Source organism: Natator depressus, chromosome 2 (genome assembly GCF_965152275.1).
Source record: "Natator depressus isolate rNatDep1 chromosome 2, rNatDep2.hap1, whole genome shotgun sequence".
Taxonomy (NCBI): Eukaryota; Metazoa; Chordata; order Testudines; family Cheloniidae; genus Natator; species Natator depressus.
This window is the reverse complement of record NC_134235.1, coordinates 64,630,321-64,653,620: the sequence shown is the minus strand read 5'-3', so window position 1 is coordinate 64,653,620 and position 23,300 is coordinate 64,630,321. Positions and strand designations below refer to the sequence as shown.

The 23,300-nt window shown below is 41.3% G+C and overlaps 1 protein-coding gene across 4 annotated transcripts in view; it reads right to left on the bottom strand.

The window, feature by feature from the left end:
- Positions 1 to 23,300, bottom strand: part of TOX (thymocyte selection associated high mobility group box) — a 273,829-nt gene that overhangs the window by 4,913 nt on the left and 245,616 nt on the right. For all 4 annotated transcript variants that reach the window (XM_074943078.1, XM_074943074.1, XM_074943077.1 and 1 more), the window contains one exon: positions 11,529 to 11,915. In XM_074943078.1, coding sequence (XP_074799179.1) covers positions 11,529 to 11,915 — 387 coding nt within the window. The remainder of the gene's footprint in view (positions 1 to 11,528; positions 11,916 to 23,300) is intronic.

Here is a 23,300-nt window from a genome sequence, read left to right as displayed (position 1 = left end):
AGTAGGAGAGGCTGCTAGGGAGATTTATTTCCTGTTTCTGGTTTAATAACTGAGCCATGTTGTCTTTTTCATAAAAGAAAGAAAGAAAGAAAGAAAGAAAAAGTATTTTTAGTTTCTGTTAGGCCCCGAGGAATGAGCCTCCTTTAAAAACAAAATGTCACTTCCCTCTTCTAATCACTCCACTGGCTCCCCATTTTTCACTGCATTATTTTCAAGTTTCTTATTCTTACCTTCAAAGCCCTTCAGAGCTCTGTCCCCCCCATGTTGTGTCTTATCATGTTGTGTCTTATCACGTCCACCCATCACTCCATCGAAAATGCTAGCCTTGATCACCAACTTATCCACTTCTCCTACAACCTTCTTCAGACCTTCTTCCACACTGCCTCCTATGCATAGTATGCCCTTCATGAATTGATTCATAAGGTCAGTACCCTTTTCTCTTTCAGATCCTTCCAGAAGACCCACTTCTTCTGTGAGGGATGCCTGCAAGAAACTGGCCAACTAATGGTGGATAGGTTGAGGGATAATGGGGTATAGCTGATGTGTAACATATATATGGTTGTTTACAAAAGATATACACATTTTTTGTTGTTACTCTCTCACCCTCGTTATGTAAGTTGCTTGTCTTCTTAGGCCCTGATCCTGTAAGACAAACTGTATGGGCCAACCCTCATTCCATTGAGGAGTCTTAGGCTGAAAGTTCTTCAGTTGTACGGACGCTGTCTTCCTGAATGTGAATTGTGTTAACCTAGTGGAGGCACTACTGGAACGCAAATAATGCGTCATAATAACAAACAATTCTGTGCTCTTTAATTGAGCAAAACTCTCATTGACTTTGATCAGAGTTTTGCTTGATTAAAGACCATAGATTTGGGTCTTGTAATACTATTATCATAATTTGTATAAAAAACACTAGTCTTGGGGCCATATCTAATTCAGTTGCAAGAGGAAACCATATAAAAGAGCATATTCTCGGGCATTTAGAATTACCTTTATACCTTGAAGGCACATCCTCCTTAGTGATCTATTTCCAGTCTTTATGAAGCAAACGTATACACAGGACCATCCACTAGTGTTGGTAGCGCTAACCACCTGTTTTAGAGAAGCATGGAGCTGAACAGGCAATAGAGAGTCAAATATACTTTCTATCTAAGACAGATGGTTCCTCAAGGTCAGAGGAAGAGAACAGCAGTACAACACTGTGAACACTTTGGCTAGACTAAGGACGAATAAACATCTTCAGAGACTGTTCTGTGTCAAAGGCACTGGCCTGGTACTGATTGGGCTCTAATTCCAGGCTCTGCCCCAGAGTTCTTATGTGACCTTGGACAAGTCACTTTGGCTCCAGTCCAGCAAAGTTTGTGCACATGAATAGTCTGACACAGGTGGTACTATTTGTGCTGAAATGTAAGCCTATGCTTAAGTGCTTTGCTGGATCAGAGCCTTAATCCTGCTATGCCTCAGTTCTCCCATCTGTAAACCAGGGGCAATAATTCTTCCTCTTCTGCAACCTTTGTTTGTCATGTCTATGCCGGGCTTCATTGAAGTTATCTGCTCTCCTCAAATTAACTCCTCTTGTGTCAGCCTACCTCAGGTGAGCGTGCTCACAACAAACAACTCCAAAGAAGCTCAAACAACACTCAAGCTGCACAGAGTGTTTGGATTACAGCACAGAGTCTCCAATGCATTTCTGCTCTCAGCATCAGCAGCCCTTGAGCTTTGACCCACATTCCCTGATGGATCAGCTAGCTCAAGTTTAAAGGCCTATTTAACTGGAGCAAGAGAATTTTGTGTGTGGACGAGAGCTGGGTTATGGGCCCCACTTGAGTTATACCTCACGCTAATACTGCAGTGAAGACATGCCTTTAAATTGTAAGCTCTTCGGGGGCAGGGACTGTCTCTTACTCTGTATGTACAGCACCTGGCAAAATGGGGCACTGATCTTGGCTAAGGCTTTGTAGAGCTACTATAATACAAATGATAATATATATATCATATATAGCACATATACACCAAAGCGAAAGATAATTTAAGAATCCCAGAACTACTCAAAATGAAGGGCCAATAAATGATGATCGTATCCAAAATGTAAACAATAAATATTTCAGCCTTTTCATGTAAAGTAAGAACCCTAGAAATATATATCTGCATAACATAGGAAGACAGCCTCATATTAGGCCTGTAGTAAATATTTGTGCATTATTTATGGAAGTCCTTAACACACAATGATGAAATAAAAAGTGTTCAGAAAATGAGTGCTCAGAGGTCTAATTAAACAATGCTGAATGTTTTTCATTGTAATGCTCAAGAGAAAATCACCAACTGTTTTGCAACATGCCTAGAATTTTAAATTTCATTTTCTTGTGCCAGATTGAAATAAAAATAGGGAACTTGATAAAGATTAATTTGGTGTCAGAAGGGACATTTGCTCTTTAATTAGATTTCTGTAGCCTTAGCTGTTTTGTTGCACCACTATAGCAAGTCCTAAAAAGCCTGCAGCAGAACTAAACAGTGATCCTCATCTCCACACTTTACTGGGAACTAATTTCATTTCCTGCCTGTCTGGAGAGGTATTTTCAACAGGCATCAATGTTTTTGTCTTCACAACTGATTTATTCATCAATCTCAATGTGATTTTTTTAAACCTTTAAATTACATCCAAATCCTAAAGCATCTGTTTATTACACAAGGAAATTGAAAATCTGTCTGTGTGATATCATACAAAGATTTTTCCTTAAGGTTATAAAGGAAGCTGACAGATATTAATGATTTTTTTTGCTCTTGACCTCATTCGAAGACATAGTGTAACAAGAAGGGGAAGAAATCTGGACAAATACAGCAGGCCCATGAGTTTATTTTACAAAATATGTAGTAGAAAAAATGAGACTATTATTTCTGGCAGGCTAGGCAATCACATTGCAGTATACATTTATTTTCTTTAAAAAAACAACAACCAAAGGTATACGGAAATGAGCCGTTATTGAAAGAAAAACCCACAGTGTACATTAATCTTCTGCCTTTTTTCTATATATACTATATGGATTCCTGCATCCATGGGTATTAGACAGTAAGAGCCTTGTTTTAGCTGCCCCTGCATGTGTACAAAGGTGGGACAGAGGTAATAAAGAGCCTTCCTCCACTTTGTGCCCCACTGCAGGACCAGTCACCATCAGGAGGCGGAGGAGGAAAACAGGTGCTAGATATGCTGGACTAATTCCAGTAGCCATGCTAGGCTAGCCTTCCCAGTGAGGTCAAGGAGTGGCTGGGAGACAACAAGACCATGTCCCCATCCTTCTCTGCACAAGCCAACAGAGTTCAGCAAGCTTGAGAGTGGGAAGTTAACGGGAGGGAGCACCAATGTGTGTAGAGGGAGGGCGGGGGTGAATACCCCTTCAAACAGCAAACAGGCTCCTACTTAAACATGGGTTTCCCCTGAACCTCAGAGGAATTTTGGTTGATTCAGCCAGAATTCTTCACAATGCCCAAGTGAAGCCAATGGCTTAAAGCTGATATCTGATCCACGGGACACAAGTAATTTTTCTGATTATGGGCCAAACGTTGCCCTCCCTAAATAAGTGAAAAACCCTATGAGCTTCATTGGGAGTTTTCTCTGTAACGACTGCAGAATTTGCTCCAGCAGGCCAAATTCTACTCTTAGAACTGACAGTCTCAGTAGTCCCATGGATCAGCCCCTCCCCCTCCCCCTCCCCCTCTCCTGCCCACTGGTGGGCCCGCCGATCAGCGACTCCCTCTCCCTCCAAGTGCCTCCCACTCACTGCGATCAGCTGTTCAGCAGTTTGCAGGAGGTGCTGGGGGGTGGGGGAGGAGCAGGGGCAGGAAGAGGCAGGGGGAGGGGGAACAGGGTGGGGCGGGAGTGGGAAAAGGTGGGGCGGGAGGATGGGCGCAGGAAGAGGTGGGGCAGGGGTGGAGGTTTTGGGAAGGGGTGGAATGGGGGCAGGGCCTGGGGCAGAGTGGGGCTCGAGCACCCCCCCGGGAACTGGTCAAGTCAGTGCCTCTGTGATCATGATATGATAGTGAAAAACCAGCAGTGTTTCTGTAAAAGGAAAATCATGCCTCTCTAATCTACTAGAATTCTTTGAGTATGTCAACAGCTGATAAAGGAGAATCTGTTAAATAATGTAGTTGTACTTTGAATAAACCTTTGACAAAGTTCCTCACCAGAAAGAATAAGGAAACTCTGGCAAGTCATGGGGTGAGAAGTAAAGCACTGTCAAAGAACAAAAGTTAAGAGTAGGAATAAATGGTCAAGTTTCAAACAGCAAAGGGTTACCAAAGGAGCACCTCCAGGATCTGCACTCTGATTAGTGTTGTTTAATATATTTATTAATAATCTGGAAAAAAGGAGTGAAGTATGAGGTGGTCTGCTTTGCAGATGACAACAATTATTTAGGTTAGTCAAGACTAGAGAAGACTGTGAAGAACTTCTAAGAGATCTATCAGTGCTTGATGTACAGGCAATGTGGTAATAGATGAAATTCACTTTGACCTATGCAAGTTACAAGACATTAGAAGGGATCATTTGAATTACTTGTACGTATTAATGGGTTCTAAATTAACTGGAACCACTCAGGAAAAAAAGCTGACCATCCGTATGGACAGCTGAATGTAAACACATGTTCACTGTGCAGTGTTGTGGTGAAAAAAACAAAAAATAAATAAAAAATGTTAGGATGTATAAAGACTGGGATAGAAAATACTGAAAATATTATAGTCATTCCTACATCAATGGCATGGTCTCACCTGGACTACTGTGTTCAGTTCTAGTCACCCCATCCCAACTATGATATAGCAGAAATAGAATGGCTTTAGGGAAGCAAAATGAAAATAATCAGGGCAATAAAACAGCTCTATATGAGGAGAAACTGAAAAGGCTGGGACTGTTTAGTTCAGAGCGAAGATGAATAAGAGGAGGTAGAACAATAATGGACGCTATACAGGAGTTAACTCAGGCAGAGCTATTCACTCACTCATAATACTAGAAAGAGAGCACCTTCAATGAAATGCAAATACAACAAATTAAAAATTGATAAAGGATTTTGTTTTTTCCAATAGTGCAAAACAAACCCATGGAATGCTTTTGTACAAGATATCGTTGCAACTAAGAGGTTAAAATAAATACATAAATAAAAAGCAGATATTTTTGTATGGATAATGAGCGCATGCACAGTTGTATTAGGTAGGATAAAAACATTAAGCATATCAACTTCCAGTGTTTCATGTCAAAAAGCCAACCACTAATTCTAGGGCATTAGGAAAATACTTTCCTTATGGGCAGGTAATTCCACAATATTCCACTGTGAGGTTACTCTTAAGTTCCTTGGAAGCATCTATTACTAGTGATTGTCAGAGACAAGACAGTGGACTGGATACCACTGGTCTGATCTGGTATGGCAATCCTTATGTTTCTAGGACAGCTACAGATCAACAATTCTTAATGATACATTTATTTTTAAACAATTGTATTCTTTTAAATTAATTTAAAATTATTTTAAAAGAATAAAATTTGTAAATATAGTAAATTAATTATGTAATAAACTACATTTAACATTCTATATGGCAAGTTGTCTATCTGTTCTTAACAATGTACTTAAACATATAAATGAATGTTAAACAAACATTACAAAATAAAGTCCATTGTATAGACTTTGCAGAGTCTCAGGCAGTTTGTAGCCTTCAAATACAAAATGGCACCATAAGATGTATGGACTCCACCCCACACGTGCTTCATGATATTTAGAGGGGAAATGTAGCCATTTTCCTAAGATCAGCAGCACAGCCTTTCAACAGGTAATAAGTACCTGTCACCATAAATGAAACTCAGAAACCTCTCTGAAAATGCATGTTAGGAATCAGGCCTGCAGAAGAGCTAGTCTCTAGGCAACCCATGACAGCGGGTTGCCTGATTGGTTACACCACCAGATTGGCTGGAAGGACCAGCAGACTGACTCTTAAGTCAGCAAGCTGCAGCAGATCACTGGCTGCTCAATGCTCACACCCATCACTGTGAGGAGTGGGCTGAGAGTGTGCCTTGATTCTCTGGAGACCGTCAGCATTCTTGTGCACAACACCCCAGCCATATCAGTTTTACCTGGCATTGGAATCCATGCAAGTCCCCTAGACCCACACACACTTCTCCAACACACAGAAGTACCAGCGCTGGATATTAGGTCGATGCTTATATTGAGGGGATCCCAGCCATCTTGTTTTGATGTGTCCGGCACAGACTTGGGCAGCGCTGAGGCTGGAAAATACTCGGCTCCCAGCCCCAAAGAGCTGATCTGTGCTGGTTTGGTCTTCCCCTCCCCTGGTAGTCCCCAGCACCCACGGGCCACAGTCGGCAGAGCAGGACCATCAAGCCAGTTTTTGATGCTGCTCCAAATACGTCTACTGATTCAGCTACCAGCAAGTCCCAAGATTCACCAAGAGGCCCTAGTTTACTTGTGGGCCGTGGATAACTATATGGACCTGAACTTTGCTGAGGCCTATGCAATTCTTACCATACACAAGAATTCTCCAGATCTGGTTGAGACTGCTGATGGGTCCCCGCTCTCCTTGGGAGATAAGACCTGCCAGTGATAGTTGTCACTCTCTGGGGTCATCAGGAAACCCTCAAATTTGGGCTAATCTGGGCCCCCCCATGCTCCGGCATCATAGGTTTGCCCTGGCTTACTATCCAATACCTCCAGATTCGCTGGTGGAAGGAGACACTACTCTTTAGTTCTTGATATTGCTGGCAGTCCTGCCTCCCAGGGTCCAAGAACTGGACTGGTACACTGTACATGTGACAATGAAAATCTCAGAGAGCAAGCCACCAGGACCCTAAGGGCCACTCACAGTTCTGCCTCAGCAGAGATCCTACACAAATACCGTGACTTCGTTAATGTTTTTCACAAGGGAAAGGCAGACATTCTGCCCCCGCATCAGAATTATGACTCCCTCAATGACCTCCAACCTGGAGCCGAGATCCCATTAAGTCAAATATAAGCCAGAACTTCAGACCCTCCCCACGTATTTGCAGGAGAACCTACAGAAGGGTTTCATCCATCCATCCACATCTCTGGCAAGTGCCCCGATCTTTTTTGCCAAGAAATATGGATGACTGATTGTGGCCTTATATCGATTATGGAGCCTCAACAAAGTGACCATATGAAACTGCTCATGGCTCCCCCCATAAGCAAACTCAGACTGACTACATGCAGCTCACATTTTCATTAAGCTAGACCTGAACAGGCCTATAACCTGGTGTTTGTGTGCAAGGGAGACAAATGGAAGACTGCCTTTCATACTCAATATGGTCACTATGAATATTTGGTCATGCCGTTCAGCCCATGCAATGCTCCAGCAACTTTTCAACACTTTATGAACAATATATTTTAGGATATACCGGACCAATCTGCCATTACTTTCCTTGACAACCCTCATTTCTTCTGAGGACCAGGTTCTTCAGAACATGGGCGGTGTTCTTGAAAGACTATGCCAGAATCATCTATTTATCAAGTGGAAGAAACGTGTATCTGACTGGGACATCCTTGAATTTCTCGGATATATTATCTCATCCAACGGACTGGCAATGGAATCCCACAAAGTGGCAGTCAGCATGGAGTGGGCGTCTCCGAAGGATGCACACAGAATCCAATACTTCTTGGCTTTCATTAATTTCTACCGACGATTTATCCCAAGATTCTCTATGTTGGCTGCTCTGTTCACAGCCCTACTGCGGAAGGGAATGCAATTTGTATGATCCTCAGAAGTTCAGGCTGCTTTTGACAATCTGAAGCAGAGATTCATCAACAGCTCCCATCTGCATCCACCCAGACCCTGCCACACTCTTTATGGTGGAGGCAGATGCTTCAAACATTGCGCTAGGGACAGTTCTAGCCCAATCTGATGCTCCCAAAGAGTGGCTTCACCCATGCACATTTTACTCACAAAAACTCACTGCTGCTGAGGGGAATTATGACACCCTGGACAAATAACTGCTGGTCATCAAAATAGACTTCGAAGAATGGAGCCACCTTCTGGAGGAGGATAGATTCCTTGTCCAAGTTCTCACAGATCATAAAAACGTGGAATACCTTAAGATGGCCAGGTACCTGAAAACAGCAGCAGTCATGCTGGTCCCTCTTCTTCACACAATTCAAGTTTGTGGTCACCTACCATTCTGGGACAAACAGGAAGACAGATGCATGGTGGTGGAAGGATGAGAACTTTGAGCCTGGCAAAGAAACTAGGTCCACAATCCTCGAGCCCTCAAACTTCATTTCTTCCATCATAGCCTACAACCTGATAACCTCTCTCCGTTCATAGTTGCCCCGTGACCCCTTTGCCATCCAAATCCATCAAGCCTTAGACCAAGAGCAGGACCAGACCTCTGCTGCATTCATGTTCCAGGACAGGATCTGGTATCATGAAGGATGCATATATGTACCTGAAGGGTCTACTCAGCTTTGAGTCCTACAACTCTGCCATGATGCTCCCGTGGAGGGCTGCTCTGGCTGTTCCAAGACGTAAGACCTAGTGTCTGGGAGCTTTTGGTGGTCAGCAGTGTGTGCCTTGTTCCTTATGTAGTCTCCTGTGATATTTTGCACCCAGACCAAGGCAACCTGTTCAAGACCACTGGGTCTCCTCCAAACCTTACCCACTCTGCCCCGGTTTTGGGCTATCATTCCATGGAACTACCATCCTCCCAAGGCCACACCACAATTCTAGTGGTGATCAACCACTTAACCAAGATGGCACACTTTGTTGAATACCGGGAGCTTCCCTCTGCTCAGGAAACAGCCCACCTGTTTGTGAACAACATCTTTCATCTCCATGGCTTGCCTATTAGTATGGTATCTCTCCTTGGACCACAGTTTATTTCCTGCTTCTGGTGGGAATTCCCATGCCACCTGAGTATAAACATGGCCTAACCTCTATGGCCTATCACGCAAGCAACAATGGTCAGGCTGAGGAAGACAATTAGATCCTAGAACAGAACCTATGCTACTTTTTAAACTATCATCAAGATGACTGGCTCTCTTTGATCCCTCATGCTGAGTTTATCTAAAATAATGCCACCAACACTTCTACAAAGCAGACCCTTCTTTGCTAATTATTGTCTTCATTCTCGCATTCATCCACAGATCCCCTTGACATTGTTTGTGCCCATTGTCACTGAACTCACTGCCCACATCTAGTAGGTATACTAAGAACTCCAGAAGTAGTTAGAAGTCTCCAAGGCAACTTACAAATGGTATGTGAAGTGGTCCCACCAGCCAACACCTGGCTGGTAGGGGATAAGGTTTGGTTGTCCACTCAGAACCTGCGATCGATTCACCCCTCTGCAAAGCTAGACCATCAGTAACTAGGACCCTTCTAGATCACTAGATTAACCCTGCTACATTTAGGATACAGCTACCAGATTCCCTCCAGTTCACCCCATCTACCACATCTTTCTTCAAAAACCCTTGGTCAAGAATCCCTTCCTATTTCATTCTACACCCTACACCCCCGCCTATAACTATCCACATCCAGGAAGAATATGTTGTTCGGAATTTTCTAGAATTTCGCTGGGTCTGAGGAAAACTACAATATCTAATTCAATAATGCCTACTCCAACCACTAGGTTAGACTGCCCACGTCCCAGGTGCCTGACAACACATTTGGTATCTTTGATAGAAATGTCAGATTCCTTGAATGAGAAATATGGGTAAAGGATTCCCATTCCTATTTCAGGATATCATATTTTACACTGCTTTTTTAATTTTGTGGGGAGTAGGCAAAAAGGGTCACATAATTTTTTATCATATTGTATGTTATGTCAGGAAAGCGAAAGGTACAGTATAACACAGATCTACTTATGGACTTCAGGATGCCTATTTTCTACAGTGTATGTAGTACCCCAGGCTAGAAATGGCACTGCACAACATATATAATATGTCGTAGCGAGCAGCATTTGTTATAAGTGGCAGTTCTTTCACACTGTTGAAATACATACAGCATGCTACAAGAAGTGGTAGTCCCACTTTTTTCTTTCCTTCTGGGTAATGTTCAACATGATGTAATGGAAGCTACTGAAGTCACATTTTATTTAATATACTTTGTTATATGTAATTTTTGAATAATGCACCATGGAACAGTGTTTCGATTTATGTGATGATGATGATGATCATGGCACGGTGCCAATAACCAGATATGCTATTTAAAACCATCCAACTCCTGCATTGCACCTTCTATTAAGCATACTTGTATTATCCATTGAATAATCACGGCCAGATTTTTAAACCTGGATTCATAAATTGTGCCCACAAGCTTCGTGCACACAAGGCATTTGTATAAACAAACTGGGTATTTCAGAAACCTGAAAGGGCATAAAAAAAGAGCAGAAAACATTGAGCATGAAACTCAATGATGGGCCTGATTTTCTATTGCCCCGGACCTTGCCTAGCCATTTAGAACAAGTGGATGTAAAATACACCATTCTAACTTGGTAGGATTTTACACCCACTTTACAATGGTGCAAATGATTACACAAGGTGCCATGGAAAATCAGGCTCAATTACATCTACATCTTGACAGGACTCAGAGAAGCAGCCGTGGTAGTCTGTATTCACAAAAAGAACAGGAGGACTTGTGGCACCTTAGAGACAAACACATTTATTTGAGCATAAGCTTTCGTGAGCTACAGCTCACAGGTGTAGCTCACGAAAGCTTATGCTCAAATAAATTTGCTAGTCTGTAAGGTGCCGCAAGTCCTCCTTTTCTTTTATCTAAATCGTGCGATCTCAAGATACATACCCCCTTATTCCCCTACCCAAAATTGTCAATTCTGGGCTATTTTTTAGAAAATAAAACTTTATTTACTGAGAGCCAGATCCTCTGTAAAATTATTTAACGTCAGTGAAGTTACACTGCTTTACATCTCTGGAGGATTGAGACCTGAAAGTCCATATCATGAGGATTCCAGTATGTAGTGAGGCCATAATCAATCAGACTCCCACTGAAATTCAATGGGAATTTGTTAGAGCAGGGACTGAGTACAAAAATGAATAAAACTTTAATATGAACATCAGGAACTGGTCCCTTATTTCCAGTATCTTACTTTATAAACTGTGTCTTTAAATCAAAATTTTTGGAACCTTAACATTTCATCTGTTCATTAGGTTATTTTCTACCTCACAGGCTGATTTCACTGAGTAACAGTAATATTTTTTGTAAAAGAAACTCCCTTTCCTATAGGAGAGATGGAATTTTAATGTTCAGGAGCCAATCTTCAGGGGCACTTGGTTAACTTTACTCACATGAGTTGTCCTGGTGCAGTCCATGGAACTAGCCATATGAATAAAGTTGCTCACATGCTCAAGTAGCTGCAGGACTGGGAGCTGGGACTTCAGTACTGGAATGTTGCAAAATTAAAGCTAAACCATGAATCAAAAAAACCTACATTCACTACTGGAAGACCAGTTTTACGGATTCAAATGAAACTGTTCCCCAAAAGGCTTGAAAGCTCATGATTTAGAACTTACTTGCTGCATTGTAGGTGAATGTAAAGCAGACTGGACCTGCATTGGGAGTTGGTTTCCAATAGACTGCTGCATTGTAATTGGCTGGTGTTGCTGTATGTTGAGATGCTGGTGGAGAGGTGGGCTAATCTGAAGCGGTGGCGGTGGAGACACAGCCATGTTTGCTATGGAAACAGTCACTGGCATTTGGTTGTTGGGCTTGGGTGCAATATTCCTGGGGATATTAGCGTGCATGGCAGTTATGTGCGGATTCATTCCGGGTTGTTGGTGATAATGGGAGCTTAGGTACAGTGCGGAATGAGCCTGTGTGGGCCCATGGAACACTGACTGTTTTGAATTAATCATCTGAGGCGGTTGGGATGCCTTAACATCAACAGGTTCACTGTAGCTCTGTTGAAAAAACAAAACAAACAAACAAACAATCTTTAGAGACAGATAAAAGCTGTTTTTCTGAGATCTATTTACTGCACAAACGAACCTCCGCATCGTTTCAGGCCTGACCAAAATACCTTAGTGTTCTGCAATAATAGTCTGAAGCACAGTGCAGCGGTAACTTTCCCGTAGAATACTGGAGAATTTTGTTCTATAACAAATACCCATGTTTTCCCTTTTGTTCTCTGCTCGTTATATGAAAAATTCCTTTATGACAGCACTCATTTCAGCAACATATATCAGTCATGGAGATGCTACTTAAAATGTCCTTACAGTGGAGACTGGTTATTACTCTTAAATAAATAGAAATAAAGTTAACTCTTACACATCACACAGATTTTTCTTCACTCCTGTAAATACAGCCCCTCTGCTTCCTGGCTTGACACTTTGATATTGCAAAACTATGAAGTGATGTTACTGACATGGTAAGCTACTCAGCAAATGAAAACATGGATCCAAATCTGCAAACCTTACTCACATAAGCAGTCATTACTTCTGTTATTAGTCCCCTTAAATTCAATAGGACCACTCATGTGAAGAAGGATTATTTGTGAGAGGTAATAAGGCAATAAGTGAATAGAGCACTGGACTGGGACTCAGGAGACTGGGTTCTGTTTCCATTCCTGGCTCTGCCAGTGACCTGCTACGTGACCTTAGGCACTTCCCTACTCAGTGCCTCAATTTGCACATCTGTAAAATGGGGATAATGATACTGACCTCATTAGTAAAGCGCTTTGATATCTACTGATGAAAGCACTAGATAAGAGGCAGGTATTATCATGAAGGGTGGCAGCACTGGGCACAACGGTTGTGTCACTGAATCAAACTAAAATTCCAGTGTATTTTTTAAATATTCTGTGTTAGGATTATATTCATGTCCACATCAACTGTGTTTTGTAGATTGTGAGTCTGGAAATATTACAGGCATATTGAATAATTAATTTTTAAGCAGAACCCCCTCAATGAATCCAATGAAGGAGCTCTTCTTAAAAACCGATAGTACCATTTGGCCTATGTGTGATAACATGCAACAAGAAAATTATCTCAATTGGCCCTGAATAATACAGCACCAAAATAAACTAACTTAGAAAATAAATAGACCTTTTCAAAATAATTGCAGAGTTTGTCTTGGTTTCTTGAAGCAGTTATTATTAAATATTTTCAATAATAAATAGTTCCAATGTTTATAAGTTGTTACTCTGAATTCTATTAAATTTGTTCTGTTCCCCATGCACTCAGTTTCTTAGAACTTCCAATTGAGTTGTAAACTAGACGTGTTCAAGTAAATGCCAAAAAGAGTTAAAGATTAACCACCCAGTGTTTATGTGTGGGTACCTGAATAATAACTTAGCAGTTAAGGAAAGGTTGTACAGTATTTATAACGAGTGAAAGGTGAAACATGCTGGAAAAAATGGTAAATGTTCCTCTGGAAAAAGAAGTCACTGTGTCAAAACACAGGCTGGAAGACACATACATACCATTATCCTACCAATTCCATGTCATGCTTGTTTAGTTTACAAGTCAAAATAAGTTTCATGTTACTTTCAGCATCAGCTGAGTCTGTGAAAGTCTATTTGTATGCTTTCTGATGTATGTGCCATCACCAACAATCAACTAATATGCACATTACAGAAACTGGTTCATTATCTGTGATGCTATACAATGAAAAAGATTATAACTTCATTTTCCCAAGCCAAGTTGCAGTATCGAGGCAGCAAAACTTATTTTCTCCAGTAAACTAAGGAAAATGAAATAAAAATGAAAAAGGAATGCAAATCTCTCTCTCTCTCTCCATGTACAATATGCACTACACACACTCACATATACAGATTAAGATACAGACAAATGCACACATATGCAAAATGCAACATGATACCTCATAGCTTATGCAAAATCCTTCCCAGTTTTTCCAAAAGCACATGCATAGCAGCAGGGCAGGATAGCAAAAGTAGTGAGGACTAGCTAACAGGCCTGCCAAAGCCTCATAGATCCAAAAGGCTCTGCTGACTGAAGAGCCTGGACAGGGCCCTCCTGGTGAATATACTGTGTTCCTCACATACTAGAAGGAGTAATGCTGTGTCTTTTTTGGAAAAACAATAAGGTCTTCTCAGGGTACATATTTTCCAGCCCTCTGTGTTGTCAGGATGTTTCCTTGATAGGGTGACCATATGTCCCATTTTGACTGGGACAGATTTTTTTAAGCCCTATCCCTGATGTCCTGACTTTTTTGGCAAAACTGGGCATTTGTCCTGTTTGCTTTTGCCAAATGAGTTGGCAAGAGCAAACAGGACAAATGCCCAGTTTTGAAAACAAAGTGGGGCGTACCTCCCTAGGGAGGTACGGAAGAATGCTGGGGTATGTGAGTGGCAACATTCTGGGGAGGGGGACAGGAGCCTGTCCCTCCAATCAGGGAGCAATGGGGTAACATGTGCTCACTCTGCAACCCAATTAGAGGGCAGTGCAGTCAAGGCCCTAATTCAAACTCTTCTCTGTCCAGGCCATGGAGTCGCAACTCGCGGGAACCAGGTCCTACCGGACAACCCGACTGATAAATGCCTGACTGGGTTCCACAGCACTGGCTTGTGCTGAAGCACCGAGTGTGGCATGGTCCCCCACCTCCGCCACAGCCTCCCAAGCGGTCTCCACAGCTCCCACCCTGGCTTCATATCCTCCCCACCCATCGTCCTTCGGGGCTGGTCCCCGGAGCCCTTTCCAGGCCTCCCCGCAACCCAACCGGCTTCTTTCCCTCCCCAGTCTGCCTCCAGTTGCCTGCTTCTGCCACATCCTGGCAGAGATGCCATTTAGGTAGGGCTGTGGGGGACACCTGCCTCACCTGAGTTTTGCACCGTTGTCCGGGAGTGACCTCCTCCTGGTCCCACATCACTTGCTCCTCTCTCCCCTCCCCTCACTGGCTGGGAATCGCCCCCTCCAATAACAAAGTCTAAAATGGCCCTGCATCCCAGCCTTCCCACACCTCCTCAGGGCTGCTCTCTGGAGTCTCCTCGATCCCCCCCCACTACCCAGAGCCTCCTTCCTGCCCCTCTGCTATCCCAGCCCCTAAAGGGGCATCACACTGCTAACTGGATCATAATCCAATAGCTTCACCTCCTGGCTCCGAGCCCAAAAGTATTCACATTCGCACTCTCACATTCTGCTTTGCTGCCCAGATCCCAGCCCAACCCATTCCTCCTCCCCCCCCCCGCTCCAATCTCTGCTACTTGGCTCAATTGGGGGTGCAGAGGAACATTTGCGGGGGTGCAGGGGACGAGCAGCGATGCCAGGTGGCTTGGGCCAGCCCCGTGTGTCCTCTTTTCAGGCTACGGAAATATGGTCTTCCTCCCTGGCCCTCCCCACTGCTCTCCTGTATTTCCTTAGAGCAAGGACAGGATTTCTCCCAGTGTTTCTGAGGTCAGATAGACTGAATAACCTCTCTTGAAGAATAGCGGTCAAATAGCTCTTTTGGATTCCACCCTTCTAAGGATTCTCCCATCATGATATTTTTCTGTGTATATACAGCCAAAGATTCTGTCATACTCCTCTTTAAATAAGGAGACATACTGAGCCAAATTCATTACTGGTGTAACTCCACTGCTTTCAATGCACTTATATAAAGGATGAATTTGGCCCATTATAATAAATTAATTTACAGGATACTAGATCCTGTGGATCAAATAAGCAGATGCAACTCCCATTTCAGTTATTGGTAGTTGCATTGTCCGATGCTGGGGATGAATATCACTTTTTTTTACTTCCCAGAAGAGTGTCTGCCAGTTGATCAAAAAGGATTTGCTCTGATTGTCTCAAGCCAGCAGTAATTCTGCTATATATTTTTCACAATATTCTGATGCAATTCTCAACACTCCAGCCCCAGACTAAGCAAGTATTTTACAGTGACTAAGAATGCTTTAAATCTTATGTGATTTGAAGTCCCAAAGTGTCCAATATTATTGTAAAAGACATACATATTATCAGTTATTGGGAATCTGGATAAACAAACCCATTAAGTATAATTCCCCAGCATACTACGCTTTCAGCTTTTCCTAAGGTTAGGGAAGAAACCTTTTCTTTTGAAAGCAGCACTGGAGCTAATGAGATAGGTGATGCCAAAAATGTTACAGGCTTTTCATATATGCCTTTATTATCTATTACATACAAAGATGTGAGTATACAGCACAGGCCATATTCTGCCCTCCCAGACACACATAGCGCTTGCACTGATTTCATTGACTGCACTGATTTTCAACCGGAGTTGTACCTGTGTAACTGACAGCAGAATCTGTTCCTACATAAGGACACTACATCACTACATGTTACTGATAAAATATGAAGAATGAAAGAGGGGATCTGACTGGTTGACAGAGCCACCAGCTGTTCAGGTATCAGGCATAACTTTGCAGACCGAAAGGTGTTAGCCAATCTGCCATTGGAAAAGTCATTCTGCTTATCTAAGGAAAATAGTACAGGAAAACATATTAAAGATCCCTATTCACTTGTTTAATTAGACTTTAGAGCATAGAAAACATGGAAGACAAATATATTCATCCCCAGGGTTCAGCACTAAGGTACCAACATGAATTTATGACCATAGTCACCAGCTAATTTTTATGCCTGAGGCTACAGGTGTACAATTCTAGACCTTCTGCTCCCTACACAGCTCTCTACCGCCTGAGCTAAAGGAGAATCTGTTTTAGATCTAGGAGTGGTAGGACTTAAAGGCTCTGTAGATTAGTTGCTAGAGGATGATAGAATCTCATATACAGTCTATCAGGTAGGGAGCACATACACATTAGCCAGTACCTTACTGGATTGCAGATTAGTACATTAGTTTTTCACACCAGTGCCTATGCCTTCCAGTGGCTCCTGCTCATTATTGAGTTTAATTCAAAGTCCTGGTCCTAATCTTTTAAAATCTTAATAGGCTGGGACCAGGCTACCTTAGGAATTGCCTCTCCATATGTAAGCCTCCAACACCGCTGCATGCAGTGTAAACCTATCAGAACATGGAGGGAAGCAGTTTTTGTGTCAAGTCTGAAGATATGGAACACCATCCGAAAAGATGTATGCCTGTCTTCTGGGCTCAATGCAAAAACTCAGCCTTTTCACAAGAGCCTACTATGACAGAACACCTTCCCCTACCCCCATATTCACACCTTACACGCTACTGTAATAATCTTTGTTAAAAATATGCCTTGAATATCTAAAACTCATAGTTTTCTGGTCACTATTGTCCTGAGAAAGTAAGTGTGGCAACACTGTATGTGAAGTTATAAGATTCCCCTGTATGGTGTTATTAATACATGTTCCATAACCCACAGCTCTGCTCAAACAGAGGCTGGCAAACAGATCTGTTCTAAACAAAGAGATGTGTGCTCTGCTTAATTTTTCTTTAAGCAGTAAACAGAATCATCAAGCAGGAAGGGAAGACAAAGGAAGTTTAAACAAGTGAAAACAACCGCAGGGAACATCCTTCCACATACACTCTTTGTCTCCTGATATCTAGCTGGAAATGTTTTTCAAGAAGGGGACTGAAACTATAAAAAGGAGGGACAAACACCCCACGGCATCCCCCCTCACATCCATCACATTCACTGTACCTGAAGAGACAAAGGAAGCAATGATTGGACTTGGGGGAGGGGTCCTGATCTGAGAGTTTGGTCTGTAATGCTGCTGGGGCATGAGATGAGAAACTTTGCTTGAATCTAATATAGTTTAAGTTAGGCATTAATGAGTGGTTTATTGTTCTTGTTCTTGTAACCATTTCTGATTTTTATGCTTCATTACTTGTACTCACTTAAAATCTATCTCTCTGCAGTTAATAAAGTGCCTTTTTCTAATCCACGGTGTTCAAGTTGAAGTGTTGGGTGACTCCATTTGGGGCAACAAGTTCCTTAAAGGAATAACAGACTCAGTATATCTGTACTGTCCAGAAGAGGGCTGGGGGAAAATCTGAGACTGGGAGTGTATTGGGATCACCCTGTGGTAAACTTTAAGGCTGGTAAGAGCTAAGGTGTGGCTGGCTGGCTAAAGCACACAAATAGGCATAGCTGGGAGTGACTGACTTACACACTGGAGGCTGTTCGTGAGAAGGAAGCCATTGTAAAGGGTACCCCAGGTTACAGGGCAGGGGTGACACAGCTACCATAAGCCTGGATTGTACCCTGGTATGTCACACCTAGAACAAAAGCCCAGAGGAACAAAGAGAAAGGGAAGAAAATGGGCCATGTAGAAAGAAAGGAAGAGTGGGGAGTGAGAAAGGAAAAGAAGCAAATAAAATAATAAACACTTTTAAGTATAAGCAACCAAATACCAGGAGTATGAGAGCATAGCCCACTTTTGCCATTCTTATTTTACTGAATATATTGGTGATTTGTTGCTACACAGTTTGAGGCACTTTATAAATGAGAGAGATAATTTAGATAATAGACCCTCAGTCCCTTTATCTTTCCCCACATGTCCCTCACCAATCCTGCTGCTCTCCTCTCCTGCTCTTGAGAAAAGTGTGGCTTCCCTTTCACATTCCAAGCTCCACTGTTCAGTGCCACAACTCCTCATGCCTGCCTCTAACCTAAAGCCAACCATCAGCACACCTTGTCTCCTCACACAGAACTACTCTGAGAAACATGATGGTTCCTACCCGCCCCAGACCTGACCTCACAGTGCAGTACGCTGACCTCCTCCCTGCTGATCCTTATTCAGAGAGTCACACCATGAATGTGTGGTGGATGGAGACAGGCTATGCCAACAAACCAGGCAGGCAAAGGAGGGGATCCCATCAGAGGGAAGGTCATACCGGAATTTGTTCCACCGTAGAGTCCTCACTGAGTCCAGCTCCCAATGGCCAGAAACTCAGCTAACAATAGATATTCTGATCAATACAATGGTCCCACAGATACTAGCTGTCACTCAGGTGACATCCACCAGGCAATCTGATAGATTCATTAGGGTTAGGATTTTCTTCTTCAGTTTGAATTAGTATAGACTATGGCTCCTCAAATCTGTAGCTGGTTTTTGAAACTATCACTTGTAAATCTTAGTAGGCAACCAGCAACTGAAATCTGTAAGTGAGAGTTTTTATTCTCATTCTGAGTTGTTTCTGCTTTCTGGCTATTGGTGGCTTTTCTGAGTAACTTAAAATAAAGCAAGGGTAAGTTTTTCATATGGCAGCATTCTACAGGTCTGATCCAGAGCCCACTGAAGTTAATAGAAAGTTTCCTGTTAACTTCAATGGGCCAAAACTTTTATCCTACTAATAATGAGTTGATTTTCCATCTCTGTTTCCAAGAAAGCAAAACAGGAACTGGTCAAGTGAAGCTGAGATCAGTTTCAGCTGATGAGTGATGGTCCTCACTTGTGCTTCCTTAGAAGTGTAAGTAGAAAATTTAAAATTAATTACACATTATTATTTTTTTTTGCCCTTTCAAGCCTTGTTTCTGCAGACAGTATGTTGGAAAAGCTGCCATACACAATCACATGGGCATGCATCACACCCCCCCCCCCAGTTGCTGAAAAAAACGGTGGAATATATTTGTTGTTATTTTCAACATTTTAAATGACCAAATTATATATATTTGAATTAAATTAATAAATACTTTTACAGTAACATTATTAAAAACTCAAAACTCAAACATGATAAAAAAACTCAACTTTTTCCAAGAGATACCACACAGTTACCACCATCATTCTATATGCAGAGAAACACTGTGGTAATTCCGAGATCTCTGTGTGATGACTGGCAAAATTGCCAATGACCTTTTAAGAAAACTGTCAATGATGAAGACACATTTGCAGAGCCACATTTCTGTTCACAATCAGGGACAAAGGAATTTTATCTTAAACTAAAATTATATGCTGCATTTTTTATTACATTTATTCAGATAGCAGACACAAAATACCCCAAAATGTGGCCAATATACTCACCAAGAATCAATGGTGTCCTGCTGGATCAGAACATTTATTTTTAATTTTAGAACAGTTCTTTTTCACAATCAGCAGCATTAACAATAACAGATCTGGTGTTTTGTGGTATGAGGAAAATGTCTAAAGGGTCCTAAACCTTCTGAATGGAGTACTGTAAATTGAGTGGTATCTAGACTAGCTAGGGCCAATATCATCAGAAATATTTCTTTATTAATGTGAGCAATTAGACTTCACCACACTATCGACTTTGAATAAACTTAGGAATTGCTGAATGTTCATACATAAATGTTTCTGGTACCTTTGGCCATCACCAGCATCTATAAAATAAGTGATCGAAGATCTACAGGGTCAGGGTCTGATTCTCATTAACACTAATGCTACTTTATACTACTCTAGCAGTGTAAACCGTTTATAAATGGGTGTAAATATACTCCTACTTTCCCTTTACTCTGCCAGAATGGTGTAACACAGCCTTAGTGTCAATGAGAATCAGGACCTCAGAGTTTGGGTTCTGTTTGGATCAGCACTGTAAAATCTGAAAGAGCAAAACTTTTATGTGAACATTTCAGAACATCAAAAAAGTTATAGGTTTTGGATGAAGGTTATCAATACATGAGGTTTCTTATTTTATTAATGCCAAATCACATATATTATACAAATTTATTGTATCACATGTGGCAGGTTCAAAAGTCTTTAGACACATCATTGATACTTGAGTACAAGATGGGCCAGCTATCGGTTGTCATACACTGTTAGTCAATGTGGTTCCTGAGGAGAACATTTTAAAATCTGAAGATACATTTTGTTATCATCTATGGGGGATTATTATGGATTCGTTAAGGCCATGTAGGTAGAGATAGATGTTTTGTGAATGTAGCTTGAATAAATATGCTGAAGGACATGTGACTTTAATTTGATACCAGTGTCATTATTCCCCAATTGAGAGGCATAGGGAGGCTCTAAAAATGCAGTTCTAATAACCTTATACCAACCATTCAATCCCAATCACTTTAGAAACAAACAAGAGCCTTCTCAAAATCAAAAATATGTCAGACTAATGTGATCTCAAAATCTCTGCCATTTTGGGCTTCAATCTTGTGAGAACATCTCTAGGTCTTGGCACCGCTGAAAGGGAAGCCTCACATATATTTGGCCTCAAACTTTAGTCTGAACGTAATCTGAATTTCACCATCTCTGTCCATCTCTCGCTATTTAAAGTCTGTGAGAGATCCTTAGCTGGTGTAAATCAGCACAGCTCCCTTGGCTTTAAAGCAGCTATGCCAATATACACCAGCTGAGAATCTGTTTCTATTTTGTTACTGCATGTTTTAGTAAATGTAGAACTTTCTAGTGCCAACACTTGGTGGGAAATGAGGAGAATAGGATTCTTACTACTGCATATTAAAAACTCTAGTGAAATGGAAACTAACTTAAATTCTTGTTTTACTGTTTGATGTAATTATTTCAAGTTAATTTAAGTTGAAACATATTGTGTAATGGTAAATTGTAACATTAAGTGACAGACTTCCAGCAGAAGCATCAAAAGGAATATGCATACGGAAAGCAAGCTGCCACCTGGAACTCCTTGGCAGAGCAATTATTGCACTGCCCTTAAGAAGGTGCAGCATTTGGTCTCCTTAGTCATTGACTGACTCAGTTCTGCCATGGCCAGGACACCTCACTACCACCCCCCCCGCCATTCACCCTCACAGAGGTGCAATGCACCATCTATCCTTTATGCTTGGCCTGTAGTTCATGTATGTTTTGGATGATGTTGTTAACTTTATGGACTGCCACCACAATGAGACCTCTGAACTAGAAAAGGATGGTGGATTCAGTGTATTAAAGGTTAGACTGAACTGTAATACGAGTGAGTTCTCACAATGAAGTTATGCCTAACAGTTTTAATAATTGCTTAGAAATTTCCTTAGGTCTTTAGGATTTGTGGCTCTATAGGTGAAGAGGTTGAGTGAGATTATTCTTTGGCTATCTGCATTTACTGGACATTTTTGCTTCAAACAATGTTTTTAGGATTAGAAATTTCTTCTCTGACAGTTTGTGGATCCTTGAAGGGACATGACAACTGGTTTGTGAAAAATACATACATAAACAACTCTGAAAATACCCAGTCAGTCAACAGGTAAGTCTGATATAGGATATACAGCTACATGCATGGTTTCAATGGTAATATATGGTTTTTGATATATGGTTCCTCAAACATTTTTGATATCACAGTAATCACACAAGCAAAGATAGTGTGTCACAGAAACCTGAAATATCTACTGTTTATAGCCTTACATTACAATTTTCCTAGGTAGGGGAAAATTGATGTTTAATGGATAAAAAAGGAAGCTGCAAATTAATGTAACTGCTTATTATATTTTTCTGCTAAGGCAACAGTGCTAGTGATCCTGTAGGAGTTTAGCAGCGTAAAAAAAAATGTTAATGCTTCAGTCAGAGCTGCATTTTAGGCTTGCTCCTTATGAGGAGAAAGCCACTATTACTGTTTTGTAACGGTATCCCCTGAAAATAGCCTAAACTAATCTTTAAAACTTCCAAAATGTCTGCATGGACTAAGTACTTCTGAAAAGTAATTCCAGACAGTGGCTGGGAGTTCTGTTAGGGGAGGTCTGAGCCTGCCATACAATCAAAGGGACAATGTTGTCCCACGTTCATTATCTTCAAAAAATTTGCATTATTTCTAATACTCTAAGAGTGTCAAATGTGGTTGATAATGATGCTATGTGAGGGCACAAATCTGACCTAGCTATGCCATCATAGCTTTGAAAAATTACCTTTTTTCCTACTTGAGGATAGATACAAGCCATAGTTGTTAAGTATGCCTACAGAAAATATTTATATATGTATATATACATAAATATTTAACATATAAAGCAAAAATCCTACTGCCAGCCAGCATACACAAAAAAGCCAGGGTAAGCAATAAAAAGTGCTTGTTTTTTAAAAAGTCAAATTGCAATCACAGCATTTTAAGTAATGTTATACAAATTGCTATATACTGTAGGTTGCATTTCTGAGCCTGAACAGTACTAAAAGTTGCAACTAAGGGCAAATGTAAAGACACTTGTTTAGAATGCAAAGGCTTAGTCAGTATTATAAACAATATGGCAATCTGCATAGCATTACATATAATGCTTTGTAATGTGATTTTGACTTTACATATTGATTTCCACACACATGAACAGGCTTGACTATAGCCCTATTAATTTCAATTTTTATAAAAATAAAAGAAAAATGTTGAGAAAACATCTAGCAAATACATTGATAGAGTTTAATGGAGATTAATGCATAGCTATGACATTAAATCCATACAATCAGATGTTCACCTTACCGGGTGTTAACCCTATTTAAAAAAATATTACAGGCAAGGCTGATGATACAGCCTATTGTTAAAGTTGCCTGACA